Source organism: Rana temporaria, chromosome 7 (genome assembly GCF_905171775.1).
Source record: "Rana temporaria chromosome 7, aRanTem1.1, whole genome shotgun sequence".
Taxonomy (NCBI): domain Eukaryota; kingdom Metazoa; phylum Chordata; class Amphibia; order Anura; family Ranidae; genus Rana; species Rana temporaria.
This window is the reverse complement of record NC_053495.1, coordinates 30,570,959-30,586,633: the sequence shown is the minus strand read 5'-3', so window position 1 is coordinate 30,586,633 and position 15,675 is coordinate 30,570,959. Positions and strand designations below refer to the sequence as shown.

General features: G+C 44.1%; 1 protein-coding gene across 1 annotated transcript in view; it reads left to right on the top strand.

Moving 5' to 3' along the window:
* Positions 1-15,675, top strand: part of LOC120945194 (cadherin-related family member 3-like) — an 84,755-nt gene that overhangs the window by 37,493 nt on the left and 31,587 nt on the right. The window contains exons 7-9 of the mRNA XM_040359169.1: positions 8,267-8,460; positions 12,538-12,715; positions 15,444-15,603. Of these exons, the coding sequence (XP_040215103.1) occupies positions 8,267-8,460; positions 12,538-12,715; positions 15,444-15,603 (532 nt within the window). The remainder of the gene's footprint in view (positions 1-8,266; positions 8,461-12,537; positions 12,716-15,443; positions 15,604-15,675) is intronic.

Genomic DNA, 15,675 nt, shown 5'->3' with positions numbered 1-15,675 from the left:
ATTTTTTCAAAATAAGCCCTACTGTGTCTTTTGTTGCCAGAATTAATATAAGACCCGGGCTTATTTTCGGGGAAACATGGTACCTGAGAAGGACCGGACCTTTACACCATGTGCATGGTTCATTTGTACAGTAGAAAAATTGAAAGTAACTGTATATCTTTGCAGTACAAGCAATCTGACGTTCAGGTGTACTATGAAGGATAGTTCTACTACAGGGCTAAGAAGGTGTTAAAGTGTATCTAAAACCAAGGATAGTGGTGAGGGGTTAGAACCTCTGTCAGGTATCCATCTGCTATAAAGATCCACTCTCTCTAATTTTCTTGGAGGACATTGTCACTAGGACTGAGAGTCCATTTAAAAAAAAAAACCCGGACTGGATTTAAAAAAAAACTGGACTGGAGTTGGGGAAAAAAAACCCGGACTGAATTAAAAAAACTGAACTGGAGTTGTAAAGAAAAAAACAGGACCGGAGTTGAAAAAAAAACCTGGACTGGATTTAAAAATAAACTGGACTGGATTTGAAAAAAAAACCCAGACTGGATTTAAAAAAATAAATGGACTGGATTTTTTTTTTAAATCCAGTCTGGGTTTTTTTTCAACTCCAGTCCAATTTTTTTTAAATCCAGTCCGTTTAAAAAAAAAAAAAATCCAGTCCACTTTTTTTTAATCCAGTCCGGGTTTTTTTTTTCAACTCCAGTCCAGTTTTTTTTAAAAATCCAGTCCGGGTTTTTTTTTTTTAAATCCAGTCCACTTTTTTTTTTAATCCAGTCCGGGTTTTTCTTTGCAACTCCAGTCCACTTTTTTTTAAAATCCAGTCCGGGTTTTTTTCAACTCCAGTCCACTTTTTTTTTAAAATCCAGTCCGGGTTTTTTTTTTCAACTCCAGTCCACTTTTTTTTAAATCCAGTCCGGGTTTTTTTTTTGCAACTCCAGTCCACTTTTTTTTGTTAATCCAGTCCGGGTTTTTTTTCTGCAACTCCAGTCCACTTTTTTTTAAAATCCAGTCCGGGTTTTTTTTTTAAAAAAAACCCGGACTGGACTTTTAAAAAAAAGTGGACTGGAGTTGAAAAAAAAAACCGGACTGGATTTAAAAAAAAAGTGGACTGGAGTTGCAAAAAAAAACCCGGACTGGATTAAAAAAAATAGTGGACTGGAGTTGAAAAAAAAAACCCGGACTGGATTTTAAAAAAAAAGTGGACTGGAGTTGAAAAAAACCCGGACTGGATTTTAAAAAAAAGTGGACTGGAGTTGCAAAAAAAACCCTGACTGGATTAAAAAAAAAGTGGACTGGATTTAAAAAAAAAACCCGGACTGGATTTTTAAAAAAAAACTGGACTGGAGTTGAAAAAAAAAACCCGGACTGGATTTTTAAAAAAAAACTGGACTGGAGTTGAAAAAAAAAACCCGGACTGGATTTTAAAAAAAAGTGGACTGGAGTTGCAAAAAAAAACCCGGACTGGATTAAAAAAAAAAGTGGACTGGATTAAAAAAAAAAAACCCGGACTGGATTAAAAAAAAAAGTGGACTGGATTTAAAAAAAAAAAAATCCCGGACTGGATTAAAAAAAAAGTGAACTGGAGTTGCAAAAAAAACCTTGACTGGATAAAAAAAAATGGACTGGAGATGGCTACTTTTCCAACTCCAGTCCATTTTTTTAAAAAAATTCTGTCCGGGTTTTTTTTTAAAATCCAGTCCGGGTTTTTTTTTAAAATCCAGTCCGGGTTTTTTTTCAACTCCAGTCCAATTTTTTTTAAAAATCCAGTCCGTTTTAAAAAAAAAATCCAGTCCACTTTTTTTTTAATCCAGTCCGGGAGTTGCAAAAAAAAAAAAACCCGGACTGGATTAAAAAAAAGTGGACTGGATTTGTTTTTTAAAAAAAACGGACTGGATTAAAAAAAAAGTGGACTGGATTTAAAAAAAAAGTTTTTTTTTATCCAGTCCAGTTTTTTTTTTCAACTCCAGTCCATTTTTTAAAAATAAGCCCTACTGTGTCTTTTGTTGCCAGAATTAATATAAGACCCGAGCTTATTTTCGGGGAAACACGGTACCTGAGAAGGACCGGACCTTTACACCATGTGCATGGTTCATTTGTACAGTAGAAAAATTTAAAGTAACTGTATATCTTTGCAGTACAAGCAATCTGACGTTCAGGTGTACTATGAAGGATAGTTCTACTACAGGGCTAAGAAGGTGTTAAAGTGTATCTAAAACCAAGGATAGTGGTGAGGGGTTAGAACAGACCTGGGCAAACTACGGCCCGCGGGCCGTATACGGCCCGGCGGACCTTTTAATCCGGCCCACCCCCGCCGCCGAAACCGCCGCCGCTGCCACGTTAATCGCGCATAGACACTCCCCCTTGGACGGATCTGTCCAATCGCGAGCAAGGGGGAGTCACATAGACACTCCCCCTTGCTCGCGATTGGACAGATCCGTCCAAGGGGGAGTGTCTATGCGCAGCGGGGAAAACAGCTGTTCAAACGAACGCTGTCTAATGTTCCCCGCCGCGGTGATAACAGTAGGCAGGGCCGGTGTAGCAGTAAGATCGGCATCCCAAGAAAATTGGCATCCCTTGTAGCAACTGAGCATGTGCCGATTTCAGTCCATTGAAATCGAGCGCAGAGCTGCTGCACTACAACACAGAGTCAGATTAACTCTGCACGCGCCGAGAGCTATTGCCGAGGAACACTGCATCAGGATGACCGCGGGGGACACAGGCTTGTATAGGCTACCTACGGGGGGGATCAGTCTGTATGTCCAGGGGGGGGCAGTCTGTATGTCATGGGGGGGCAGTCTGTATGTCACGGAGGGGGGGGGGGTGCAGCCACTTGTGCCAACACACGCAGCCACTTGTGCCAACACATGCAGCCACTTGTGCCAACACACGCAGCCACTGTGCCACCATAAATTGTCGCCACTGTGCCAATCACACGCAGCCACTGTTCCCAAACACAGCCACTGTGCCAATCACACGCAGCCACTGTTCCCAAACACAGCCACTGTGCCAATCACACGCAGCCACTGTTCCCAAACACAGCCACTGTGCCAATCACACGCAGCCACTGTGCCAATCACACGCAGCCACTGTGCCAATCACACGCAGCCACTGTTCCCAAACACAGCCACTGTGCCAATCACACGCAGCCACTGTGCCAATCACACGCAGCCACTGTGCCAATCACACGCAGCCACTGTGCCAATCACACGCAGCCACTGTGCCCATCACACGCAGCCACTGTGCCCATCACACGCAGCCACTGTGCCTATCACACGCAGCCACTGTGCCCATCAAACGCAGCCACTGTGCCATCACACGCAGCCACTGTGCCAACACACGCAGCCACTGTGCCAACACACGCAGTCACTGTGCCATCAATTGTTGCCACTGTGCCCATCACACGCAGCCACTGTGCCATCAATTGTCGCCACTGTGCCCATCAAACGCAACCACTGTGCCATCACACGCAGCCACTGTGCCATCACATGCAGCCACTGTTTAATCAATTGTGGCTATTGATTAAACAGTGGCTGCCTGTCCCCAGCCTCTGTCCACCTCCTGTGTCATGTACCCAGCGTCTGTCCCCCTCCTGTGTCATGTCCCCAGCCTCTGTCCCCCTCCTGTGTCATGTCCCCAGCGTCTGTCCCCCTCCTGTGTCATGTCCCCAGCGTCTGTCCCCCTCCTGTGTCATGTCCCCAGCGTCTGTCCCCCTCCTGTGCCATGTCCCCAGCGTATGTCCCCCTCTTGTGTCATGTCCCCAGCCTCTGTCCCCCTCTTGTGTCATGTCCCCAGCCTCTGTCCCCCTCTTGTGTCATGTCCCCAGCCTCTGTCCCCCTCTTGTGTCATGTCCCCAGCCTCTGTCCCCCTCCTGTGTCATGTCCCCAGCCTCTGTCCCCCTCCTGTGCCATGTCCCCAGCCTCTGTCCCCCTCCTGTGTCATGTCCCCAGCCTCTGTCCCCCTCCTGTGTCATGTCCCCAGCCTCTGTCCCCCTCCTGTGCCATGTCCCCAGCCTCTGTCCCCCTCCTGTGTCATGTCCCCAGCCTCTGTCCCCCTCTTGTGTCATGTCCCCAGCCTCTGTCCCCCTCTTGTGTCATGTCCCCAGCCTCTGTCCCCCTCCTGTGCCACGTCCCCAGCCTCTGTCCCCCTCCTGTGCCACGTCCCCAGCCTCTGTCCCCCTCCTGTGCCACGTCCCCAGCCTCTGTCCCCCTCCTGTGCCATGTCCCCAGCCTCTGTCCCCCTCCTGTGCCATGTCCCCAGCCTCTGTCCCCCTCCTGTGCCATGTCCCCAGCCTCTGTCCCCCTCCTGTGCCATGTCCCCAGCCTCTGTCCCCCTCCTGTGCCATGTCCCCAGCCTCTGTCCCCCTCCTGTGTCATGTCCCCAGCCTCTGTCCCCCTCCTGTGCCATGTCCCCAGCCTCTGTCCCCCTCCTGTGCCATGTCCCCAGCCTCTGTCCCCCCCCTGTGCCATGTCCCCAGCCTCTGTCCCCCTCCTGTGCCATGTCCCCAGCCTCTGTCCCCCTCCTGTGCCATGTCCCCAGCCTCTGTCCCCCTCCTGTGCCATGTCCCCAGCCTCTGTCCCCCTCCTGTGCCATGTCTATAACAAGTACTCGTACCAGTTTTCCAACAATGATATTTACTGCTTTTTATAAAGAAATACAATTGATTTTATGCAGTATTGAGTTTAGCCTTTTGGCCCGGCCCTCCAAAATATTTTTAGTTTCTCATGTGGCCCCATCGAAAAAATAATTGCCCACCCCTGGGTTAGAACCTCTGTCAGGTATCCATCTGCTATAAAGATCCACTCTCTCTAATTTTCTTGGAGGACATTGTCACTAGGACTGAGAGTCCATTTTAAAAAAAAAACCCGGACTGGATTTAAAAAAAAACTGGACTGGAGTTGGAAAAAAAAACCCGGACTGAATTAAAAAAACTGAACTGGAGTTGTAAAGAAAAAAACAGGACCGGAGTTGAAAAAAAAACCTGGACTGGATTTAAAAAAAACGACTGGATTTGAAAAAAAAACCCAGACTGGATTTGAAAAAAAAACCCAGACTGGATTTAAAAAATAAATGGACTGGATTTTTTTTTAAATCCAGTCTGGGTTTTTTTTCAACTCCAGTCCAATTTTTTTTTAAATCCAGTCCGTTTAAAAAAAAAAAAAAATCCAGTCCACATTTTTTTAATCCAGTCCGGGGGTTTTTTTTTTTTTGCAACTTCATTTCACTTTTTTTTTAAATCCAGTCCGGGTTTTTTTTTTCAACTCCAGTCCACTTTTTTTTAAATCCAGTCCGGGTTTTTTTTCAACTCCAGTCCAATTTTTTTTTTTAAATCCAGTCCGTTTAAAAAAAAAAATCCAGTCCACTTTTTTTTTAATCCAGTCCGGGGTGTTTTTTTTTTGCATCTCCAGTTCAATTTTTTTTAAAATCCAGTCCGGGTTTTTTTTCAACTCCAGTCCACTTTTTTTAAAAATCCAGTCCGGGTTTTTTTTTTCACCTCCAGTTCACTTTTTTTTTAAATCCAGTCCGGGTTTTTTTTTGCAACTCCAGTCCACTTTTTTTTGTTAATCCAGTCCGGGTTTTTTTTTCTGCAACTCCAGTCCACTTTTTTTTAAAATCCAGTCCGGGTTTTTTTAAAAAAAAACCCGGACTGGACTTTTAAAAAAAACTGGACTGGAGTTGAAAAAAAAACCCGGACTGGATTAAAAAAAAAAGTGGACTGGAGTTGCAAAAAAAAAACCCGGACTGGATTAAAAAAAAAAGTGGACTGGATTAAAAAAAAAAAACCCGGACTGGATTAAAAAAAAAAGTGGACTGGATTTAAAAAAAAAAAACCCCGGACTGGATTTAAAAAAAAAAAATTGGACTGGAGTTGCAAAAAAAACCTTGACTGGATAAAAAAAAATGGACTGGAGATGGCTACTTTTCCAACTCCAGTCCATTTTTAAAAAAAAATTCAGTCCGGGTTTTTTTTTAAAATCCAGTCCGGGTTTTTTTTCAACTCCAGTCCAATTTTTTTTAAAAATCCAGTCCGTTTTAAAAAAAAAAATCCAGTCCACTTTTTTTTTAATCCAGTCCGGGAGTTGCAAAAAAAAAACCCGGACTGGATTAAAAAAAAGTGGACTGGATTTTTTAAAAAAAAAAACGGACTGGATTAAAAAAAAAGTGGACTGGATTTAAAAAAAAGTTTTTTTTTTATCCAGTCCAGGTTTTTTTTTCAACTCCAGTCCATTTTTTCAAAATAAGCCCTACTGTGTCTTTTGTTGCCAGAATTAATATAAGACCCGGGCTTATTTTCGGGGAAACATGGTACCTGAGAAGGACCGGACCTTTACACCATGTGCATGGTTCATTTGTACAGTAGAAAAATTGAAAGTAACTGTATATCTTTGCAGTACAAGCAATCTGACGTTCAGGTGTACTATGAAGGATAGTTCTACTACAGGGCTAAGAAGGTGTTAAAGTGTATCTAAAACCAAGGATAGTGGTGAGGGGTTAGAACCTCTGTCAGGTATCCATCTGCTATAAAGATCCACTCTCTCTAATTTTCTTGGAGGACATTGTCACTAGGACTGAGAGTCCATTTAAAAAAAAAAACCCGGACTGGATTTAAAAAAAAACTGGACTGGAGTTGGGAAAAAAAACCCCGGACTGAATTAAAAAAACTGAACTGGAGTTGTAAAGAAAAAAACAGGACCGGAGTTGAAAAAAAAACCTGGACTGGATTTTAAAAAAAACTGGACTGGATTTGAAAAAAAACCCAGACTGGATTTTTTTTTCAACTCCAGTCCAATTTTTTTTTAAATCCAGTCCGTTTAAAAAAAAAAAATCCAGTCCACTTTTTTTTAATCCAGTCCGGGTTTTTTTTTTTTGCAACTCCATTTCACTTTTTTTTTAAATCCAGTCCGGGTTTTTTTTTTCAACTCCAGTCCACTTTTTTTTAAATCCAGTCCGGGTTTTTTTTTGCAACTCCAGTCCACTTTTTTTTTTTAATCCAGTCCGGGTTTTTTTTTTTGCAACTCCAGTCCACTTTTTTTTTAAATCCAGTCCGGGTTTTTTTAAAAAAAAGACACTCCCTCCTGATTGGCTGAGACACAGCAGTGGTGCCATTGGCTCCCACTGCTTTCAATTAAAGTCAGTTAGCCAATCAGGAGAGAGAGGGGGTGGGGCCAAACCACAGCTCTGTGTCTGAATGGACACACAGAGCTGCAGCTTGGCTTGGGTGCCCCCATAGCAAGCTGCTTACTGTGGGGGCTCAACAGGAGGGAGGAGCCAGGACCACAGAAGAAGGACCCGAGAAGAGGAGGATCTGAGATGATTTGTGCAAATCCACTTCTCAGAGGAGGTAAGTATAACATGTTTGTTATTTTTATAGAAAAAAAAAAAGATTACAATCACTTAAACTTTAAGGCTCCTAGTGTTCCTGGAGCGTATGACAAAGCTCACAGAAAGCACACATTTTGCTACGCGTTTCAGAAACCCGTTGCAAGCCTGCATTACGCTTGCAGTGCCACTTTTTGTTAAAGCGGAGTTCCGGCCACAATTTCACTTTTTAAATATAAATACCCCATAATACACAAGCTTAATGTATTCTAGTAAAGTTAGTCTGTAAACTAAGGTCCGTTTTGTTAGGTTGTTACAGCATTTAGACACTTTATAAAATAGAAATTGACTGGGGCCATCTTAAGTGGGGGCATCATGAAGCCAGACTGTATGACTTCCTGGATTTCAGCCTTGCAGATCTCGCACATGCTCAGTGCTGCACAAGCAGTGTAATAGGTTTCAGATCAGGTTTCAGCACCTGTACTGTCCAAGTCACATGATTCTTCGAGACTGGGGAGTGCACAGACTCCTGGAAAGTTACACCCACTACATTCCCAGGAGTCTGTGCGGTGTAGGTTAGGAAGCTTAAGCACCTAGGTGCAGGAAGAGGGAAGATTAACTATTCTGCCTAGCAACAACACTTTGAAGGCATCTAAAAAAAAAAAAAATTCTTAAAGGACTAATGACATTTTTTTAAAACTACTGATGTAATGTTATATTTATGGGTGGAACTCCACTTTAATTAACATTGGGCAGAATTAATCTTAAAAAACCCATAGAGGGAGAGGGGAAGCAATTCATTGTAGAGAAATTTGTATTTTATCTGGAAGATATCATTTAACTAGCACACGATTTCCCACGAGGTGGTAGGTTTTTCTTCCAGGTGTATCAGAAGTAGAATTGCTGCGTTTACCACTTTGATATGCAGTATAAATATATTATCTTCATTACACAGCTTTTCCAGTATCACTGAAAACAGTACCAGCAGCACAAAGACAGAGCGATCTGGAAGCAGAGCTAATATTCAGCTGATTGAGGAACTTCCTATCGGAACAACAGTTAACACTTGCAATGGCTTTGATGCTGATTTAATGAATGATCTCACATTTTATTTGGACCCTGGAAATCCATATTTCACCATTCACAAAGGTACTGGAATACACATTTTGCTTGGTTTTCTGGTCCTATGATTATGATTACAACCAGTTTGAGACGATCAAAAAATTCTGGACATCATTTTTCCAAAGTCTCTGAAATTCCCTGGAATTGTACAATCGCAAATCAGTCAGTTTATTGGCTTCATTCATTGGCTGTTGAATTTGGTTGAAATTTCCCATGAATTGTTTTGGCAAAATTTTCTTAAACACTTAGGGGCAGATTCAGGTACATCTGCGGCGGCGTAACGTATCGCATTTACGTTACGCCGCCGCAAGTTTTACGGGCAAGTGCTTGATTCACAAAGCACTTGCCTGTAAAGTTGCGGCGGCGTAGCGTAAATTCCCCGGCGCAAGCCCGCCTAATTCAAATGATCCGGGTAGGGGGCATGGATCGTTTAAATTAGGCGCGTTCCCGCGCCGATCGTACTGCGCATGCTCCGTATCTAAATTTCCCGCCGTGCTTTGCGTGAAATTATGTCGCAACAACGTCATCTTTAGAACTTCGACGTGACTTACGTCCATTCCTATTCACAGTACAAAACAGATTATAGCGCACACATGCAAAAATGACATTTATCCTGCAAGGCTAGTTAAAAACACCTGAACATATTCAAAAATACGTTGCAGGATAAATGTCATTTTTGCATGTGTGCGCTATAATCTGTTTTGTACTGTATTTGGTCTTATAGCAGCACCAGCTTAGATGTATAGCATTTTTTGGGTGTGCCCACCAAGTATCTTTTTGCATTCCTATTCACAGACGACTTACGCAAAAAAATAAAAAATTCAAATTTAGACGCGGGAACGACTGCCATACTTTAACATGGCAAGTCTATCTATACGCCACAAAATAGCAGCTTTAACTTTACGCCGGAAAAAGCCGACTACAGACGATATAAGAGAATGCGACGCCCACGCGTACGTTCGTGGATCGACGGAAATAGCTAATTTGCATACCCGACGCTGAAAACGACGCAAACTCCACCCAGCGGGCGCCAAAGTATTGCATCTAAGATCCGAAGGCGTACAAAGCCGTACACCTGTTGGATCTAACCCAAATGCCATCGTATCTTGGTTTGAGAATTCAAACTAAAGATACGACGCGGGAAATTTGAAAGTACACCGGCGTATCAGTAGATACGCCGGCGTACTTCCTCTGTGAATCTGGCCCTTAAGCCCCAGACCATTTTGTAGCTAGGACCAGGCCACTTTTTGGGATTCTGCACTTTGTTGCTTTACCTGACAATTGCGCAGTCATGCGACATGGCTCCCAAACAAAATTGGTGTCTTTTTTCCCCACAAAAATTGGTGGTATTTGATCACCTCTGCGTTTTTTTTTTTGCGCTATAAACAAAAATGGAGCGAAAATTTGGGGAAAAAAACTATATTTTTTACTTTTTGCTATAATAAATATTCCCCAAAAATATATAAAAAAACATTTGTTTTCCTCAATTTAGGCCGACACGTATTCTTCTACATATTTTTTGCAAATAAAAATAAGCGTTTATTGATTGGTTTGCGCAAAAGTTATAGTGTCTACAAAATAGGGGATAGTTTTATGGCATTTTTATTAATATTTTTTTTACTAGTAATAGTGGTGATCAGCGATTTTTATCGCGACTGTGACATTATGACGGACATATCGGACACTTTTGTGCTGCCCTAGGTCTGACTAAACTCGTGCAACCCCTAATTTAAATATCATCCACCCCTTCCTGTCAAGATCACACCCCTTCCTGTCAAGGTCACACCCCTTCCTGTTTAAAACCTGCCCTGAAAGTGGGGACACTAGTTCTGAGGGCCTTGGGGGGGGGGGGGGGCTATAGCTATGGCTATGGGACAGGAAATGAATGGGAAGAAACGGATGGCAATTTTTTTTTTAACAGGGGCTATAACCATCCCTTACTCTATCCCTGTCATGTGTTTTACCATCTATGTCCTATAGGGTAAATTTAAAAGGCGGCAGTAAAACGGTGTTAACCCTTCAAAATCCTACCCAAACTTGAAAAAGTGTGGCCATAGATACACTATTTCAGCTTCCCTATTGGCTCCAATGCATTTTTCTGATTTACCCAAATTTGCCCCGAAGTTTTGGCAAAGTGAAAACTCCCAATTTCGCTCTTTCCTAGCTGTGGAGGTAACATAGACAAACACTAGATAAATAAGGACCAATAAGATCCAGCTGCTTAAAGCGGAGGTTCACCCAAAAATCCACTTTCTGTCACTAGATCCAGCATACTGCTGACATCTGCAGTATGCTGGATTTTTTTTTTTTTTTTGTACTTAGCGTTTTAGCCGTATTTCTTCTCCGGCTCTGAGCGGGGAATCCTTCGGGGGAATGGGCGTTCCTAAATCAAGCGCAGTTGATTGACGGGCTTGGACAGCGCGTCACGCCATCCGGAAATAGCCGACGTGACTCTCGGCTGCTTACGGCGCTATACGGCGCCTGCGCCGGCTATTTCCGGAAGGTGTAACGCGCTATCCAAGCCCGTCAATCAACTGCGCTTTACTTAGGAACGCCTATACCCGGAAGGATACGCCGCTCGGTGCAGGAACAGAAATACGGCTAAAATGATAAGTACGGAAAAAAAAATCCAGCATACTGCAGATGTCAGCAGTATGCTGGATCTAGTGACAGAAAGTGGATTTTTGTTCCGCGGGTTTTCAGGTTTTTTTTTTTGGATCGTTCTAGCGCTCTTACCTTTTGTACTCGGCAACCCGTGTGTCCCAATCGTTTAGCCGGCTGGATCCGTTTTATCCCGCAAACTATATTTTATAAAATCCAGCGATGGACGTTTCCATCTTAACTGTGGGCACTCTGAAGCCCACAGGATAGTCTTCCGGGATACGGTGAATGCTCCCCTACCTAAAATGGAGAATTAGTAGCCGCCCACGTCACATGACCAGCTTGCCGACTCACATGACCCAATTGCCAAATCACGTGACCTGCGAGATAACGCGGTATTACAGCACAGAGCGTCTCCTGGGAGGATCAACACGCACTCCCAGGAGACAGCGCTCGGGATGCATTAAGGTAAAAAAACTTTTACCTTTCCAAACCCTTTAATTCTATCCTTATGATTTAGCTTTCCTTCCAACCAAAAAATTCCAGTTCATCGTTCCCTCCCCCCAGGGGTCAAGTCCTGGGGGAAAAAGTGTGGGAACTCCCACCCAAGATCCACTCCCCCGCCCAAAAAAAAAAAAAATGATACGCTCATATGCATAATTACTAAATCGCATGTTTTTTCTTAATCCCGCGATAACTCGCGGCAGACCTCTGCAATGTCTCCTGGGAACAATGTCAAAAGCTCCCAGGAGACATTGCGGCAACGAGGAAGTGACGGAATACCCGCACACTACCTGATGAATCCATACAGGAAGCGGCCAGTAACATAAAGGATTACTTAGGTTCGCCTGCCACTGATAGTGATTTGAGCTGGGCATCGCCGATTAGTGAAGGATTGGCTCGGGCGGCTCGGCTGCTCTAGTCCTGTAAAGGGAACTGAGTTCCTGCTGTGAAAAAAGTGCAGGAACTCCGTTCCCACGCGTTCCCGCAGGACTTGAGCCCTGCCTCCCCCCAAGAAAGAAATAAACCGAGAGTATCGGTTTAATCTTAGAATAGTTAAACAAAAAAACAAAAACAAAACAAAAAACCAAGACAGTCTCTCCACCTCCACTCCCATTCCCTTGCCTCCTCCTCCCCTCTCTCTCTTCCCTCCGCTCTCTTCTCTCTCCTACCCCATCCGCTCAGACAACAAGTTTAAACAGCAGAGCTTATGCTTCCCACTGATTGACGTGTTCTCGCTTTGACTCAGCAGGGGGCGTGCCAGACCTCTGCAGAGGGACAGCTGCTTCCAAACAAGGAGCAAGGATCAGTACACTGGCAAGGAACAGACTTTTCTACTCAGGGCGGTGATGCTTCTATGAAAATGATCTGTAATACTTTGAACACTTTTTGTTTTGATGCACCAGGAATGTATTTGGCTGATTAAAACTAAAAGTTTATTGGGCTTTGATGATAGATCACAATTATGTTGAAAGAAAGAAACAAGTCATTTCTTTTCAACAGAGACAGGAACTGTGATCATAATATCCATCATGGACAGTGAGGCTTTTGGGTTTGTCAGCATTCAGTCCTATACTGTGAAAGTTTGCGACCGGGACAATAAATGTGCATCAATATTAGTCACGGCAACTATCCTCCCGATTAATGACAACCCTCCATTCTGTGATCCGTATTTGTACAGGTGAGAACTATTCTTATGTAAGATCTATACAGTCATATTAATGGAAATATCGCTCATAATATTAGAAATATCTAGTATGTATAATTGAATTTTTCCAAACCCAAAGTTTTAGAAGTGCTCAGTCACCCTGGCTCTGTATTTCCTTTACATAGATTAGAGAAAGGTTATACCCTCTGTCAGATGTCTGTTGCTGTTTTTTTGTCCTTATTGAGATTTCCCCCTCACTTTGGGGTTGATTTACTAAAGGCAAATAGACTGTGAACTTTGAAAAGTGCAAGTGGAGCTGCTTCAGTGCTTAGCAAATGCTGCTGACTTCCATCATCCAATCATGTGCAAGCAAAAATTCATTTTTTTAAATTTTCCTTGCACATGATATTTGCCTTTAGTAAACCAAACCCTATCTGTCTTAGTGACACAACAAGAAGAGAGAAAAACCAGGGTGACAAAAAAGAAAAAGGTCTAGCCCTTATCTACTCTTTTAAATGCCAAAAAACGTATATTTTGGCGTGAGATTCTGTTTAAAGGGTCACTAAAGGCAAACTTTTTTTTTTTTTAAATAACAAACATGTTATACTTACCTCCACTGTGCAGCTCGTTTGGAAAGAGTGTCCCCGAATCCTGTCTTCTGGGGTCCCTCGGTGGCTGGCTCGGCTCCTCCTCGCAAAAGCCTTCCACCTTCCACCAGCTCGCTTGCATAGTGGAAAGCTTTTGTGAGCGCGCTCCCGTGATACAGCGGCGGGCATAGCCGCCGACTGTATCACTCGACCCCGCCCCCCGGCACGCCGCGTCATCTGCTGTGATTGACAGCAGCGCCAGCCAATCGCTGCGCTGCTATCAATCCGTCCAGCCTAGCCAATCAACGGCCAGGCTGGGAACCAAAGAGGATCACGTGGACGCGTGCGGGACTTTCGAGGGGTCAGGTAAGTAAAACGGGGGTTCGGGGGGGGGGCGGTACCGTCGAATGTTTTTTCACCTTAATGCATAGGATGCATTAAGGTGAAAAAACATTTACCTTTACAACCCCTTTTAAATCTCACATCTTCCTGTATTATCACTTAAATCACCAATGAATGCTTTGGGGTTGATTTACTAAAGGCAAATAGACTGTGCACTTTGCAAAGTACAGTTGCGCTCTGCAAGAGCAGTTTCTACAGAGCTTAGACAATGAGCAAATGATCTACTGACTTCCATCATCCAATCATATGCAAGCAAAAATGCATTTTCTTTTCATTTGCCTTGCATATGATTGCTGGGTATTCTTTGCAAAGTGAAGCTTTACCTCATTTACTGAGCTCTGGAGCAACCGCACTTGCAGAGTGTGACTGTACTTTGCAAAGTGCACAGTCTACCGTATTTTTCGTTGAGTTATTTATTCTATAAATGAATACAAAGCCTGCTCAGATTGGCAGAGGCTGTAACATCATCAGCCCGCACCCAGGGCCGGCGCTAGCGCAAGGCAACATGGGCACTTGCCTTACGGCGCCAGGGAACAGGGCGGAAAATTGACAGTGTCACTGTGTCAGTGTCTTTCTCGTCTCTGTGAGTCCCAGGATTACACACAGCAGGCATCTCCCGCTGTGTGTATTGGAGCTTAGTGTGTTAATTTTGGCCGCACTGTGAGAAAAGTCCCACCCACTCCTAGATCAGCTCGTGTGATAGGCAGAACAATGCGTCTATCACACAAGCTGATCTAGGAGGAGGGCGGAACTTTTATCTCAGCGCAGCCAAAGTTTTCACACTATGCTTCGATACACACAGCGGTAGTTGCCTGCTGTGTGTGAAGTGTAGAGGAGGAGGGAGGGAGGGGAGCGCTGCAGCCACACTGGCAGTGTGTGTGATAGGTTCTCTCTCATGTCACGCTGCCCCTGCGGCCCCTCCTCTCTTCTCGTCCATCCCCATTTGCTTGTGACATCATCTGGGATGGACGAGAAGAGAGGAGAGGCTGCCGGAGCAGCGTGACATGAGAGAGAACTTATCACAGATGCTTCTGCATACTGGCTGCCAGGTAAATTCTGTGCCAGAATGTGCTCCAATATGCCCCAATGTGCTCCAATATGCCCCGATGTGCGCCAATATGCCCTGATGTGCGCCAAGTGCCCCGTGCCCTGATGTGCCATGTGTCCTGATGTCCCGTGCCCTGATGTCCTGTGCCCCAGTCCGCTGTGCCTCAATGTCGTGTGCCCTGATGTGCTGTGCCCTGATGTACTGTGACCTGTGCCCCGATGTGCTGTGCCCTTTACCCTGATGTGGACAGGTGTGCTGTACCCTGATGTGCTATGCTCTTATGTTCACTGTGCCCTCATGTGCCCTAATGTGCTGTGCTCTGATGTGCACTGTACCCTGATGTGTTGTGCCCTGTGCGTGCGTGCACGCCGGGGGGCGTCAAAATGCACCTTCACCTAAGTTGGCAAAAATCCTTGCACCGGCCCTGCCCGCACCTCTCTGACTCTCAAAGCCAATCTGAGCAGCCTTTTTCGTTTTTATTGATGTCTCTGTCCCTACTGGAGAAATTAATTTTCTCTAATTGTTTCTGGGGATCATTGTTACTATAATAGAATTTAGGAGGCAATGCAAAATCTTTTGGCTATCCCTGGTACAGGAGGTGAGGGGAAAAATTTCCGTTGGGAGTTGGGACATCTGTTCGAGTACCAAACGTCATAGTAAGCCCTGGTGTTCACAGTATTTTGTGATATGATTGTTCAGTATCTTATTGTATCTGTTTTTATAGTTTTACGAATGCAGAGCCTATTAGAAAAGACACAGTTGTTGCAACATTGAATTGCCACGACCCGGATGTACCTCCAAATCCCTTGAAATACCTTCCCAGCAACGGCCCAATTGGACCAGACAAATTATTTCAACAAACCGGCAACCCAAATGTTATAAAGGTGATTCTGTACTTCTTTCAACCAGATATGTCACAAATATTTTACAGATCAATGCTATGAATAGTAGGATTT